Source organism: Apostichopus japonicus, chromosome 8 (assembly GCF_037975245.1).
Source record: "Apostichopus japonicus isolate 1M-3 chromosome 8, ASM3797524v1, whole genome shotgun sequence".
Taxonomy (NCBI): domain Eukaryota; kingdom Metazoa; phylum Echinodermata; class Holothuroidea; order Aspidochirotida; family Stichopodidae; genus Apostichopus; species Apostichopus japonicus.
This window is the reverse complement of record NC_092568.1, coordinates 42,071,439-42,087,953: the sequence shown is the minus strand read 5'-3', so window position 1 is coordinate 42,087,953 and position 16,515 is coordinate 42,071,439. Positions and strand designations below refer to the sequence as shown.

General features: G+C 38.8%; 1 protein-coding gene across 3 annotated transcripts in view; it reads left to right on the top strand.

The window, feature by feature from the left end:
• The first annotated feature begins 253 nt into the window (after window positions 1-253).
• Window positions 254-16,515, top strand: part of LOC139972078 (dual E2 ubiquitin-conjugating enzyme/E3 ubiquitin-protein ligase BIRC6-like) — a 55,868-nt gene continuing 39,606 nt past the window's right edge. Inside the window, exons 1-11 of one of the 3 annotated variants that reach the window (XM_071978991.1) lie at window positions 254-450; window positions 5,291-5,484; window positions 6,828-6,959; window positions 8,113-8,387; window positions 8,747-8,792; window positions 9,251-9,333; window positions 10,381-10,504; window positions 10,777-11,009; window positions 11,299-11,375; window positions 12,850-13,077; window positions 14,684-16,129. In XM_071978991.1, coding sequence (XP_071835092.1) covers window positions 276-450; window positions 5,291-5,484; window positions 6,828-6,959; window positions 8,113-8,387; window positions 8,747-8,792; window positions 9,251-9,333; window positions 10,381-10,504; window positions 10,777-11,009; window positions 11,299-11,375; window positions 12,850-13,077; window positions 14,684-16,129 — 3,013 coding nt within the window. In that variant the 5' untranslated portion in view covers window positions 254-275. Of the gene's footprint in view, window positions 451-5,290; window positions 5,485-6,827; window positions 6,960-8,112; window positions 8,388-8,746; window positions 8,793-9,250; window positions 9,334-10,380; window positions 10,505-10,776; window positions 11,010-11,298; window positions 11,376-12,846; window positions 13,078-14,683; window positions 16,130-16,515 lie in introns of all 3 variants that reach the window. The other 2 variants (XM_071978992.1, XM_071978990.1) reach the window with 2 other exon arrangements.

The following is a 16,515-nucleotide window of genomic DNA, read 5'->3' as shown; positions in this document are numbered from 1 at the left end:
CCCCCGCTCGCTACGCCCCTGCACATCATACATATGGCCGGTGTGTATCGGTTTATAGCATAACGGGTGGTGTTTGTGGAATGAGAAAGTGCCCCTCTGATGTTGTGCCCCCACTTTTTGGACGCCTCCTAACCCCTGGTTTAGGGCCAAATGTATATAATTTTATTTTTTTGATGGCGATGAGATATATGCAACTCCATGGATTTCCCTCTGGTTGTATATTGCGCAATAGCATGATGATGTTTATGTCATTGCCCGGTGACGTCACGCTCAAAATGGAAGACATGGAATGGAGCGTAGAAGAGGAAAGTAACGTGACAATTGGCGAAAAAATAACCAGTATAACGTTCCATTCCAGACTGAATACTTTAGTGGCTGTTACCCACGAATCTTGCGTTAAGATTGTTGACCTCCAATCAGGAGTTACCCTCCAAAAATCAAACTTATCAGGTAATAAATGTTTAAACATAAATGGGAGTGCCGCTATTTCGCACGTACCGACACAGTGTCATCCTTATCATGTGGTAAAATTGACAATACCATTAGGCTATGCAGCCTAACCACCTGGTTTCAATACTACTGCAGCCGTTCTAACGTTACATGCTAACACTGCAGTAATAATACTATTCGTAGTAGTATTTTAGTAGTAAGCTAACACAGTAGCAGTTGCACAATACCACTTGTAAACACAGGGCAGACTTATAATGTAAGGAAATTGGAGGAATCAAATTTAACATTGGCTATACCTAACAATTCTTTATAAAGATTAGCAGCATGGTGGGCTCATAATTGATGCACTTAAGGTTTTGATCAACGATGTCTATTGAGGAAAAATCCAAATCACTCAACTGTATGTGTTTTTCATATGTGTAGTTCCTCAGAATTGTTATGATCTCAAAATATTTAAGGTTCTGTGCTTATGCACCGTACAAATGAGCAGAATTTGACCACAAAATGTCTGCTGTGTCAAGTTCTTTCATACCCCTAGATTGACACATTCGTCGATAAGCTAACTGTAGTGTAGGCCTTAGTATACATCCATTGACTTTAGCTGCTGTTTTCTATGCTCTGAGCATAAAGTTTAAGCCATTCATCAAGTTTACTTTTTCTACAGTATGCTATGGGCATGCAGCATTCTGTTTCCCAGGGACGCAAGCCCCCGAAAAAGTTTGCGTCTCGTAAAAAAGCTTGCGTCCCAGTCAAAAACCAATTACGTTTATTGTATGACCTACTGTTACTAATACTAGTGTAGTATCACAGCCTATACTTTGTGAATGTTATACACAATATAGGGCAGAAATGCTCAGTGCCTTAACTTCGCTATTTTTCAGGGGCGGCCGGGGGCGCCCCTCCTTTCGACCACCCTGCCGTTTCAACCCATTTTTACCCTCAGTCCCCCCCTCCATCCGTCCTTCTACTTCCCTACTCGCCAACTCTGTAGTAGATCCGTGCTTTGACCTTGCAGCGATTCCAACAAACAACTCTTAAAAAATCCCAGTACCTATAGTGTGCATATCCCTCGCTAAATTCCAGTTCACTGTACTACTACTGCATGCACATGCCTGTTCGAGCTTCATTTTCAACTATGTGCAAATCCTTAAAATCTGATCCAACATTTATCCAATGTAGATTGAAAAAAATTAGTTCAATATTCTAAAGTACAGTAGTTTACACACGAATGTTGCGCCAAAATAACATTTACTGAAGCACGTGGTTAATTGGACCGCGACAAATTTTTGCAACAGAAACTACTGATGGTAAGAATGCACATTTTACATTAGCAACTATTAATACAGAGAGAAGAAACATACTGTGAGCTGAAATATTCTGTTTAGGATCAGAGATGTTAGCTTCCCACAAAATTCATAGATTGTCTGAGATGCAACCAGAGCTCTGGTCAGGTGGAGTTTCAACATCCATAGACATTCGGATTTTTTCATAAGCCTGTGTCATCCAATTATTACAAAATGGCAAAGCTTAGGTGTACCAACCTAATTATTTCCATGCAGAAGTTCTATGCTTAACAAAACCCAGTCCAATGCAGTAAAACAAACTTCTAACATAATGATTAGTTGCTGTACATACATGCTACCTGATTAATTTACTGTAAAGCTAATGGTATATACCAGTTGGCTAAAACTCTATGCAATCATATGTATGCTTATCATTTTATCATTCAAATTTTGTTAAAATTTTCTTAGATATTCAGGTGTTAAAGGCCACCAGTATTGCTTTCAATAATGCTGCACAGTCAAATACTGGCTACTTGTGTTCAAACTTAAGCACAAACATGTCACTGCTACTCTAAGAAAATTGTTAATCTCCTTTGACATTTAGTTTTAAAGTTAACCTTCCTCTACACAGTAATGTCACTATCTGAGGAAAAACGTTTGCACCCCAGGGACGCAGCCAGGGTTCATTTTAAGCGGTATCGCATCGCACTTTGCGATGCGATTATTTACATTTGCGATGCAAGATGATACTTTGTATCGCGCAACTGCTACACAACCCAAGGTAGGCCCCTAGACTACACACACCTAGAGTATAGCAGCCTTAAGTCCCAAATAACCACATACATTACTATCACACAGAGCATGATTCATTGGCACGAAATGTTACACTCATATTTACTATTTTATCTGACACTTTTGGAGTTTTGTTTTCGCATTTGATTCAAATAATTTACTTGGCCTAGGCCTATGCCTGATCTGACCTACGCGGCTACGCAATAATAATAATATAACGTTACTTTCGCACTCGTACTCCGATCCACCGGTGCAGGCTCAGTCTGCATCAAGCTGAAGTTGGCTACCAATAACAGAGGACAATAGCAGCTGCCAATAAGCAATACTAGTGGCGGACAATAGCAGTGGATAATAAGCGAGTTGCTGCTATCGGTAGCTAGCTTCGGAATATTTACTTGGGATATGCTTCCACTTTTTTTATTGACATCAAAACTGCAAACTATTGTAACTGGCAAGCTAGGCGGCAACCTAGTGTGATTGTACCATGGATGTACATGATTTCGCGCACTTTTGACGTATTTTAATCAATATCGTGAACATCCTACAATGAAATTTAAATTCATCACGATTTTTGATATTTGTGTAACTATTTATGGGGCCAACGGCGAAATTCGATATATCAACGTTACTGCGCAATATGCCACATCGTGAATGCTTGCATAATTGCATTCCCTCTAAAAGTGGAAAGATATGTTTGAAACTTTCTTCTGAGAGTTGAGAGTCAATATTTCCAAAGGGGGAGACCCCCGCCCCCAGTGCCAGGGATACATTTATGACATTATCTTTATCGTGCAGCGCACGTGCACAGAAAAAAAATTGCTAACCATTTTTACCAAACTGCTAATCAATTCAGGATTTTGATTAGCAGTACTGCTAAGCAAATTGAAAAATCTAAAATGAACCCTGGACGCAGCCATCAATAAAGATTACATCCCTTAAAACAAGCTTGTATCCTGATCTAACACCAATTGAATTTAATGTTTGACCTATTTTTACTTGTGTTGTTGGAAAGATGGTATCACTGCCTATACTTTGTGAATGCTGTACACAATAAAGGCCGATCGGGCAGATGCCTAGTGTTCGTTTGCTAGATGCAGTTGCATACAGTGCCCCATCTTCGTTGTTTTACGGGGGCTGCCCTCCCCACCCATCTTTTCGCCAGCCCTGTCAATTTTTTAACCGACTTTCACGGCCCTGCTCCTCGTTCAAACGCCCCTGTACATTCCTACTGGCCAATTCCATAGTAGCTTCACACTTTGAACTTGCTGTGATTACACCAACGACCAACTGGAGAAATAAATTTGAAATAAAATTTCTTGATAACTTCCACGCAGTTCATTGCATATGCCTGTTCGACTTCAGAGTTTCCTCATATCCTCAAAACCTGAGAAGAAACAATGATACTGTGATACCTACATCACGTAGTCAAAACTTGAGTGCAATCCTGGAAGATCCTTTTCTTGCATAGCATGTAAGGGGTCTTCTTACATGCGAAGCTTGGTACATCCAACCATACAGCAACTCATCCAACATTTACCCTTGATGCTTTATGCAAATAACTTTTTTACCCAATGTCGATTAAAAGACTAAAACGCCAGTGGTTACTTTTAATGAAGTGCAGTAGTTTTCAAATGAACGTTGCACCAAAACTTGACTGAAGCACAATGTCAAAGGGACACGAAATTGATGCAGGTTTGCAACAAAGAACTGGTTAGAATGTTCATTTTGCATTAAGCAACTCTTAATGTGGAGAGTTTGCTGTATAGGCTATCATGTGTGTGCACTCCAATATCATACCTTAGGCCTTGTCACATACAGTACGTGTACCTTTGACACGAAGCAGTAACCATGCTTTGTGAGGAAAATTTGACAGCAGGTCTTCACACTATAATTTGCATTATCAATGAACCATTTGCAATTAGTAATCAGTAATTGCAAAAGTAAGATTGACAAATGTATGGAAATTTAAGCTCCCTGGAAAATTTTGTAAGCAAAGGATTTGAAGTTTGCTAAAATGTTTTGAGACTGCTTGTTGTGTAAGTACTATAAGCCAATCAAGTCATAGGATATTTTACATCTATTGACCACTTTGGGCCGAACCTTGGTAACATGACTACAGTTTAATAGCGATGTATTTAGCCTTTTGAAACTTAAACAACAACATCACAGAGCCACATAATAAACTGTTTGAACTTGAAGACCAATTCACTTCACGTCAAATTTTTGTCTCATATTTTTGTATAGAAAAACATAGCACTAGTAATGCCACACAGAAAATAAATGTGGGTGTATACATCTTTCACGACTTTGCTGAATGTGTACATCTAAGAGATCATTAAATCTAAACATTAACAATGAGAACATTGTATGTAACTTATGCTTCATGTTAGAGACACTGTACGTGTGTGGTTAATGGTTATGTTCATGTATGTAACTAACATGTTATGTTGTTTTATATTTTTGCCAGTGTTAGAGTTGAATTAAGCATGTTGTTATTAATTTACCTTGAGAAGCCAAAGTTTAACTGGATATGTCAGGTCATTATTTTGCAAACACGCTGCGGAAAGCTTCCTTGGAAACTTGCCAAATAAAAATTTGCTAGCCATGCAGAGGTAAATATTTAGAGCCCTAGGTGTTATGTATGTAGATTGTAAGACAAAACTACAGTAGTTGTGCTGACAGTGCTGATGAACAGTTTCATTATATTTATGTAACTTTGCTGAGAAATCTTTGCTATTTAGTACACTGCTTCTTTTCTTCTGTAGATTGCAATCACACATCCCAGGCACATCCCCTTGTGTGTGAGTTTCTGAACAAGGCCAACCAGCTGTTTGTTACCCAGGGAGCTCATGTTGGGCTCAGAAAAGAACATAATGGAATTCTTCTCTTGGATTCAGCCCTACAGACCACCATTCAGGCTGACAGTGATGTTGTCTTGGTGGAAATGCCTCATGCAGAGGTTCGTATATTCCCATTATTTGCAGTTTGTTGAATTTCTTGTACAGCTGTAAAGTTTAGCGTTTGCTGGATTATAATTGTGTCCTGATTTATACACATAAGAAAAATCCACTTCACAAGCCCAATATGCAGTAAGCAATCTATTCCATGTATAATTTTTCACATCTTGTTTACTATTTATATATATTCTTTTTGTCTCCCTGTAAGTAACTTCAGGTGAGCTGAAGGGCTATTCAGAAAAAGTCAAATTGATAATTTCCTTTGGACTGGTTTATGTAATTATTTAAATGTCATAGTCAGGAACCAAGGGTGTCCATTCTTGTAAAAGTGCCTATAATAAATCAAATTATGTAATGTTAGTTTGATGCTTGAAGCAGCAGCTTTTACAATCTGATTGTACGTTGAAGCAGACTTTTGAGTTACATTACTGAGTTATGAAAATATTTCAAGTTCTTAATATTGAGAAACCATTCTACCTTTTTTTTCACCAAAAGAACTTTAAACAGTTAGAAATTCCTAGATATTAAGTTTTGTATTAGCAACAGGCATGAACTCTACAACATTGTCACTGTTAATTTCATTATATGAAATTAAAATGGAACTGAAATGATCAAAGGATTTCAGTACTGAAAATTGTCTATTATTTTCCAAATTTTACTTTACACTTGCTTACACTTTCATTACAATTTTCTAAGTTCTATAAGTACTACTTAATAGATGTTGATGCAGGTACTGCAATGTGACATGGCTGAGCACTGTTAGTTTACATAGCTGTGACATCCTATGTGAAACTATGTACAGTATTACCAATTGATTTTTGGTTGTTAATCTACATGTGTGTGTTTCAGGCATGATATCTAGAGTAGCTACAGTGTGTCTTTACAGCATGTCTTTACAGTACTGTATGTCAGATACTCAGTGTGCCCACTTGTTATATCTTACAATGTCTGTAATGCAAGTCACATTAAACCAAAGGAAGAAAGAATCAGCAACTACTAATTTAGTCAACCATGACGGGTATTTCAAGATACAGTAATGAATGCTGTAATCATCTACAGCTCGTAGACATAATTAAATTGACATCATTGCAGGAGCCTTCACTGGTCCTTTTGTGACATCAGGTTACCCTCCCACTTGTTAATAATATTTAATTTCACATCGTCTCTGTAATGACATAGTACAGTACAGGTTTTCTCACATTGTGAGGGATGAACTGTTCCTGATTCGTATACAGTAGTAGGTGTTTGCAAGCTATTGCACCTTGTAACAGTCACTTAATGTATGTGAAGAATACTAGTTAGTAAACAGATTGAGTTTTTAACTGTAAATGTCTTTTGTTCTCAGGTGAAACTGCTACTACAGTACTTGAAATCCTCTAAAACCACCGACAGTTGGAAGAAGGTTATAGAAGCATTGGAAGATGGCCTCAAGAAGAGCAAGTTGCCAAATGAACAAGCCTATCACAGATTCACAAAGGTTATTGAACAGTGCTGTCAGTTATCATGACTGACCACATTATCTTCTGGTGGGGTTATAGGGGTCAATTGCACTGATCACATTCTATTCTAGTGGGATCAAATATATATTGCACTGACCACATTATCTTCTGGTGGGGTTATATGTGCCAATTGCACTGATCACATTCTATTCTAGTGGGATCAAATGTATATTGCACTGACCACATTATCTTTTAGTGGGGTTACGTCACATGCACTGACCGCATTATCTTCTAGTAGGATCAAATATATTGCACTGACCACTTTATCTTCTAGTGGGGTTATGTCAATTGCACTGACCGCATTATCTTCTAATGGGACAAATATATTGCACTGACCACATTATCTTCTGGTGGGGTTATATGTGCCAATTGCACTGATCACATTCTATTCTAGTGGGATCAAATGTATATTGCACTGACCACATTATCTTTTAGTGGGGTTACGTCAAATGCACTGACCGCATTATCTTCTAGTAGGATCAGATATATTGCACTGACCACTTTATCTTCTAGTGGGGTTATGTCAATTGCACTGACCGCATTATCTTCTAATGGGACAAATATATTGCACTGACCACATCTTCTAGTGGGGTTATGCCAATTGCACTGACCACATTATCTTCTAGTGGGATCAAATATATTTTGCACTGACCACATTATCTTCTATTGGGATTATGTCAATTGCACTGAACGCATTATCTTCTAGTGTGATTATGTCTATTGCACTGATTACATTCTATCTTAGTGGGATCAAATATATATTGCACTGATCACATTTTCTTCTAGTGGGGTTATGTCAATTGCACTGATCAACATCTCTTCTAGTTGGATTATGTCTATTGCACTGATTACATTCTATCTTAGTGGGATCAAATATATATTGCACTGACCGCATTATCTTCTAGTGGGGTTGTGTCAATTGCACTGATCAACATCTCTTCTAGTTGGATTATGTCTATTGCACTGATTACATTCTATCTTAGTGGGATCAAATATATATTGCACTGATCACATTTTCTTCTAGTGGGGTTGTGTCAATTGCACTGACCACATTACATACACATGTTTAGTGCTCATCATAATTACATCTGGTTTAACGGGTGGATTTTATACTGCTATTGTTATTTACAGTGGGCTACTGTTCAAGTTTGGCTACCACAATTTGACTTTCATAAAGTTGTTGTTGGTGTGGTGAAGGAGTTAATGCAAGGCTACCAGAATATACCTGAACTGTCAGTAGCCGCAGCATTGATGGACAGACTGAAGCGTCTCCTGCCAGAAAGTGTTCCTCTTTGGTTAGGGAACACCAACACCGATGAGTCAAGGAGGGTGGTCAATAGAGCTCTTATGTTCAGTGAAGTTGCAAGAAGGGAAACATTTGACCTTTGGCCTCATATGGATTACAAGTAAGTAGAAATGAGCTAGCACCCACATGTTGCCATACTGAAAGCCCAACCAATAGTAAGTTGGGTACATCAGGATTTGATATCCTGTGGAAGTGAGCAGAGTGGTATGAAACTACTTCATTGAAGTAGTTCTTCTTTGTAAGAATTAATTACTAAGGAAGCTAGCGAAAGCAAGTCATGGGGACATTGCCCTACAGTGTGATAAATGTATGCTTTGAAATCTGAGTAAATGAAATCATTTCAGATAGAGTCAAGCCAAGCCACTGTCATTTACTTTATCATTTCTTTGAATAAGTCAGATTCATTCTTAAGTTAATCTTCATTCATTTGTGATTACATATATTTCTCTTCTCCTGTAGGTGGGCCCACCCAGATGCAATGGCTCAAGCAGGCTTCTATCATCAGGTACGTCTAACAAACTCTTTTACACTGATCAGTGGCCTCTCCATGTGTCCTACACTGCACTGATCACTGTTCAGATACTTGCCTGAATGGTACTGTCTTTTACATCATTCTACTAAGATGTGAATTTGTAGATTTTTTTTCAAGCATTAGCAAATTATGGGAATTTATAGATTGTTGTTTTCAAGCAGCAAAGTATTGGACTTTATTTGTTGTTGTTAGTAAGCACTAGCAAATTGAAGAACACTAGATAGAATGTCAAGGTTTTTGCAATCAGCATATTACAGTAGTAAGAGGTAAATATATTGATGATAGTTTGTATCAAGGATACATACTGAAAGCAAGCAGGATAGAATGCGGTTACAGTGTTCAAGTGTATGAGGCTATCATAACCTACTGGTACAAATTGAAGTTGTGCTGTTGCGACCAACGGTTCTTGACTTTTGTTTCTTTCCATCCAGCCTGTGTCTCCTGGTGATGACAGAGCCTTGTGTTTCACCTGTCATGTCTGTCTGGTCTGCTGGGAACCAACGGATGAACCTTGGTAAGTCTTGTAGTGTCCAAAGAAGAGGTGATACTCTGTATGTGTGCTACATCTAGGAAAGCTTGGCTGCTAAGCTCTATTACGTAACATTGTTTAAACATGAGACTGTGATGTGGTACAGTATGTTACTTTGAGCAGAGCAGGCAAACAACTTCCTTGGACATTGCTGATTTAAGACAGTGATAGTCCTAACATATACCTCATTTGCAGCATAGTCCATCACTTTTAATTCTGGTCACAATGTCACAGTATACTGGTGTGTGTCATATTGTCTATCCCATCACATACTGATTTGAGTGTCACATTGTCTGTCATATCACATACTGGCATGAGTGTCACATTCCCTGATATATCACATTCATGGTGTGAGTATTACATTGTCTGTCATATCACATATTAGTGGGAGTCACATTCTCTGTACTATCACATACTGGTGTAAGTGTCACACACTGTCTTTCAGATCACATATTGTTGTGAGTCACATTGTCCGTCATATCACATACTAGTGTGGGTGTTACATTGTCTGTCATATCACATATTGGTGTGAGTGTCACATTCTCTGTACTATCACATACTGGAGTGTCACATTGCCTGTCATATCACATATTGGTGTGAGGCACGTTGTCTGGCATATCACCTACTGATGTGAGTGTTACATTGTCTGACATATTACAAATTGGTGTGAGTGTTACATTGTCATATCACATATTGGTGTGAGTATTACAGTATCTATCATATCACATACTGGTGTGAGTGTCACATGTGGTGTCACATACTGATGTGAGTGTTATATTGTCTGACATATTACAAATTGGTGTGAGTATTACATTATCATATCACATATTGGTGTGAGTACTACAGTATATATCATATCACATACTGGTGTGAGTGTCACATCATGTGGTGTCACATACTGATGTGAGTGTTACATTGTCTGTCATATCACATACTGGTCTTTGTTATCTTGTAAGAAGAGAACATTGATATATCCCTTGTAAAATTGTGACAGTCCCTTCATCCTCCATATATACCTCTTTCTTTGTGCAGGTCTGAACATGAAAGGCATTCATCTAACTGTCCATATGTACAAGGTGGAGCCACCCAGAATGTTCCTCTTTCAGCCACATTAGCAACAGCTCCAGCACAGAAGCATGGCGATGGCAAAGAACCTGTGAGTATCCTAAAGAGTAGAGATACATTGATAATAACTAAAATATGACATACAGAATAAACACAATGAAAATGGAGCCATTTGAATGTCTACATGAAATATGACTGGCTTAGTAATTGTAATCAGCAACAATGTCCATTAACAATCTTTGTTTTAGTAATTAGTTATGATGGTTTGCTGCATGAGTAACATCTATCACAATCAGGAAGATTCAAGACATCGTGGAATGAACTTGTAATGACTTGTGGATTTTCTGTATGTTTGATTTGTAGATAACCTGCGTCAGCTCCTCGTCTTCTTGTCCTCACCTGATGGCTACATCAACCAAACATGGTCATATATGTATATGGGATGTCTCCGATCAGCTAACTCTAGCCTGTGAAATAGTTGTGCAGGAATCAGACATCACACATAGCAAAAACCAGAGCCCTGTCGGGGAAGTGGTTCATGCTTGGGGGGAGAAGAATAACAGCCTTGACAAGCCTGGAGGAAACAGCAAAGACAAGTAAGTGAAAGACATAAGGAAGCTATGAAGGTAACAGCAGAAAGGAGAATATCATTTATCTCTATCAGGGACTCAAGTCTGCTCACTGCCTGAATATATCAGGGACTCAAGTGTGCTGATTTTATTGTATGTATTTGGCCATTTTGATATATTTTCCATATAAGATAAGTCAATGGTACCCAAGAATCCAGGGTCATAGAAAATCTCCAACTTCCCTCCCTATTTCATTGAATGACTGTAGTGGTAACAGAATAAAATGTATCAATGTCTGTTTGTTTTATTTCCAAAGGAGCAGTGATGCAGAGGAAGAGGTGGGAGATGATCCTCCTTTGGTTCTATTTGGCAAGATGGTAATCAGTGGTGAAGGTGAGCCACAATCACTAGATAGTTGTAAACAATCATATGTTTAGGTTTGTTCACTTGATGCAAGGTGAATAGTTGTTAAGATCCACATTTCAGCTTTTACTTGTGGCTGCTGCTATGATGCCCCTGTCAATAAGGTGTATAGATTTGTTGCTTTCCTATCAGCATAATAACACAGTTTGTATGCTTGAAGCAATCTGTAATATGAAACTATCAGCTCATCAATAACAGAGCTACATAATATCACAGTTTGTATGCTTGAAGTGATCTGTAATATGAAACTATCAGTTCATTCATAACAGAGCTACATAATATCACAGTTTGTATGCTTGAAGTGATCTGTAATATGAAACTATCAGTTCATTCATAACAGAGCTACATAATATCACAGTTTGTATGCTTGAAGCGATCTGTAATATTAAACTATCAGTTCATCAATAACAGAGCTGTATATTATAACAGTTTGTATGCTTGAAGTGATCTGTAATATGAAACTATCAGTTCATCAATAACAGAGCTGTATATTATCACAGTTTGTATGCATGAAGTGATCTGTAACATTAAACTATGGGTTCATCAAAAACAGAGCTGTATATTATAACAGTTTGTATGCTTGAATTGATCTGTAATATGAAACTATCAGTTCATCAATAACAGAGCTGCATAATATCACAGTTTGTATGCATGAAGTGATCTGTAACATTAAACTATGGGTTCATCAAAAACAGAGCTGTATATTATAACAGTTTGTATGCTTGAATTGATCTGTAATATGAAACTATCAGTTCATCAATAACAGAGCTGCATAATATCACAGTTTGTATGCATGAAGTGATCTGTAACATTAAACTATCAGCTCATCAATAACATAGCTGTACATTATAACAGTTTGTATGCTTGAATTGATCTGTAATATTAAACTATCAGTTCATTAATAACAGAGCTGCACCATTTAATTACACATGGAGAGTAATCTCAGTCCTCATTATCACCGTTTTAAGCGAAATGTGGTTTTGTATTCCTACTCAGTAGTTCCTTCTGATCAATGAAAGTAGAAAGAGTTTTCAGTTTTGCCTTCTGCTTCCCTGTGAGGGACGAACATGCAACTTTAACTTTTTTGTAAAGAAAACAGCATGGAAACCCTGTCAAATATTCATGTTTCATAAACAAAAATGGTTTTAAAACAAACCTGGAATAATTTAATAGTGCCATCTATGCTGTTTGAGCCATCCTTTCTCTTGCCAGATGTCTTATGTTTCTGTGTACAATAAGATCCGTCATACATGAATGTTAATTATCCACCATTGTTTATGGTAGGTATCTGCTGCTCATCAAGTTCATTACTTTTTCTGGCTACCCTTTTATTTTCCATCCCTTCCCTTCTCTTACCCTATTCCCCACACCCCTCGTCCTACCCTATAGTTCCTTTTCATAAAATTAGCATCATTGTTGTGATTGGTTGTTTTGCTCTCAGCAGATGAGCCTATGAATGGAGAGACCACTGAGTTACCAGCCATGTCATCTGGGAATAATCATGGCATTGAAGGCCCTCTGGTAAATGGTACCCTGAAACTAGATGAGACCTCTAGCCTCCTATCCTCCTCCCACCTAGAGAAGCTTGTTAATTCTACACTGAATACTAGTACCATAGGTAATGATGTAGGGCATCAGACACCATCTAACAGTCCCTTGGCTGGAGCAACAGGTAGGTGTACCATCGATGTGTCATTCTTGAAGTGTAGACCATTATTGTATGAACAGAGCTAATAATTCTGTGACCTTGAAAAACCAAATGCTGCTGACTACACTAGAGAGATAACGTATGCAAGTACAGTTAGGGCTGAAGATAGTATAATCATTGACTACCCAGTAGGAAATGCTGCTGACTACACTAGAGAGATAACATTGACTATGCAAGACTAAATACTACCGACCCACATAAGAGAAGGTACTACTATGCCAGAAAAGACTATGCAAGTACAGTTAGGGCTGACTACACTAGAGATAACATTGACTACGCAATACAAAATACTACCGACCCACTTAAGAGAAGGTACTACTATGCCAGAAAAGACTATGCAAGTACAGTTAGGGCTGACTACACTAGAGATAACATTGACTATGCAAGACTAAATACTACCGACCCACTTAAGAGAAGGTACTACTATGCCAGAAAAGACTATGCAAGTACAGTTAGGGCTGACTACACTAGAGTTAATATTGACTACGCAAGACTAAATACTACCGACCCACTTAAGAGAAGGCACTACTATGCCAGAAAAGACTATGCAAGTACAGTTAGGGCTGACTACACTAGAGATAACATTGACTACGCAAGACTAAATACTACCGACCCACTTAAGAGAAGGTACTGCTATGCCAGAAAAGACTATGCAAGTACAGTTAGGGCTGACTACACCAGAGATAACATTGACTACGCAATACAAAATACTACCGACCCACTTAAGAGAAGGCTCTACTATGCCAGAAAAGACTATGCAAGTACAGTTAGGGCTGACTACACCAGAGTTAATATTGACTACGCAATACAAAATACTACCGACCCACTTAAGAGAAGGTACTACTATGCCAGAAAAGACTATGCAAGTACAGTTAGGGCTGACTACACTAGAGATAACATTGACTATGCAAGACAAAATACTACCGACCCACTTAAGAGAAGGTACTACTATGCCAGAAAAGACTATGCAAGTACAGTTAGGGCTGACTACACTAGAGATAACATTGACTATGCAAGACAAAATACTACCGACCCACTTAAGAGAAGGTACTACTATGCCAGAAAAGACTATGCAAGTACAGTTAGGGCTGACTGCACTAGAGTTAATATTGACTACGCAATACAAAATACTACCGACCCACTTAAGAGAAGGTACTACTATGCCAGAAAAGACTTTGCAAGTACAGTTAGGGCTGAAGATAGTAAAATCATTGACTACACAGTAGGAAATGCTGATGGCTTCATAAAGTAAAGTAGTTAAAGTGCTAAAGATTAGATGAAAGCAAAAATACTGACTATGGAAATGGTAACAATACTGTCTAGAGAAGATCATAATGCTGGCTATAAAATGAAGTAGCTTGGAGCTTGAACACCATAGCGCCCAACAGTATAGCATTGAGAAATGTTAGATGTTTCACTATGGAAATGCATATTATTGCTGCCTTATGTTAGTTTAATGATAGTTTGGACTATGAATTAATCCAGTGGACCTATCTGTGTATTGGTACAGTGTATTGCGTACAGACCTATCTGTGTACAGTCTGATAGTTATGTATTCCTCCCTGCACAGCAGCTGCAGCAGCTGATACACCTCCTGAAGATCCTCCGAAGGTATCCAAATCTATTCTGGTTACATCTCTGCATCTTTGTCAACAACCAAAGCTGAAGCAAGAGTCAGCTATATCATCTATCGTTCAAGGCTATACAGTACTGGTAGTGGGTGTCTCAGTCAAACAAGATGGCCGCTCAGACCAGGCAGCTGATAATGATGGCCGCTCAGACCAGGCAGCTGGTAATGATGGCCGCTCAGACCAGGCAGCTGGTAATGATGAGGGTGGAATTGGGCGGGATACATCTGAAGTGGACGATGAGTTTGTAGACAACCTGATGGGTGATGAGGTGGATGGTAGCGGGCAGTCTGAATGGAAACACTTTCTCCTTCTGTACAAACTTCAAACCGTCCCATCCAGCATCTTACCAGCCATTCTTACTGAGATAGCCAAGGAAAAATCTTTCTTGCAATCTCAAGATCCGCTCCTGAATATAAACGCTGTCATGAAGAAGTCTGGAGGTACATCTGCGTCCTCTTCAAGCACCCCAGTAGTCCCTGATAATTACTTGGATTATGTGTTTTTAGACGTTGACGAGTCAGCCAGCACATCGCCAGGACCTAGTTACTTTGCTAGTTGTGTGGGCAAGAACAAGAAACAGTTGCAGTCAAGTGTGCTGCAGTCTATCAAGTTGCCATCTGAGGTTCAGAGTGGCCATCTACGAGTGACAAACATTGAATTCTGTCGGGGTAGTCAGAGCTCTTTAGTGGTGGTCATGAGCCCTGCTGAAGAAGAATCTTCATTGTTGTGCAATAATGTAAATGATAGTGCAAAGTTAGGTAGCATGGAAGTAACTGATGCTCTCAAGCTCAGAGATCAGGGTGGAGGAGCTTTACTCGAATATGAAGTCAATCCTAGAGATGATTTATCTTTCTTGGTCGAGGAACTGAAACAGATCAAAGTGATCTCCTCTGCATCTGATAGAATCGTCAAATTAATACCGCTCTCACCACGGAGAAAGGAGAGCGTGAGAAGTGAAGATGGGGACAATGACAGTCATCAAAGTGCAATTTCTTCTCGAATCGATGACGACCAGTACGACAGATCGTCAGATGCTGCGGAGGAGGACGAACCTGATTACGGTTCATCTCTTGGCAGCTCTTTCTCCGTTATGGCAGTCTTACGCGCCAGTGGCTCAGTGGAACTGCTCAATATTCATTGTTTTGAAAGACTCGCTAGCTTTACCTCAATAGGGTCCTCTGCTGGTGATAAATTTGTTTCTTTGGTTTACTGCCATGGTATGGATAGACTCTGTGCTGTAACTGAGGAGGGAAGAGCAAGCATCCTTGTGGTTCATCACGCTAGTGATGGCTCAGAGAGATTCACGGATTCTTCCAGGATGATGGACACTGGCAGTATTCTCATGGCTGATTCAGTAGATGCAAATCTGGACAGCAGGAAGAAAGGTGAGTCATTCAACATTAATGCTACACATGATATATGTGTTAAATGGTTCCCTGCACCGGAAATCACAAGTCATCATCATATTATGGCACATACAATATATGTATGGTTCCCTGCACAATTCATCATCATATTATGGCACATACAATATATGTGTTAAATGGTTCCCTGCACAAGTCATCATCGTATTATGGCACATACGATATATGTGTTAAATGGTTCTCTGCACCGGAAATCATAAGTCATCATCATATTATGGCACATACAATATATGTGCTAAATGGTTCCCTGCACAAGTCATCATCATATTATAGCACATACAATATATGTGTTAAATGGTTCTCTGCACCGGAAATCACAAGTCATCATCATATTATAGCACATACAA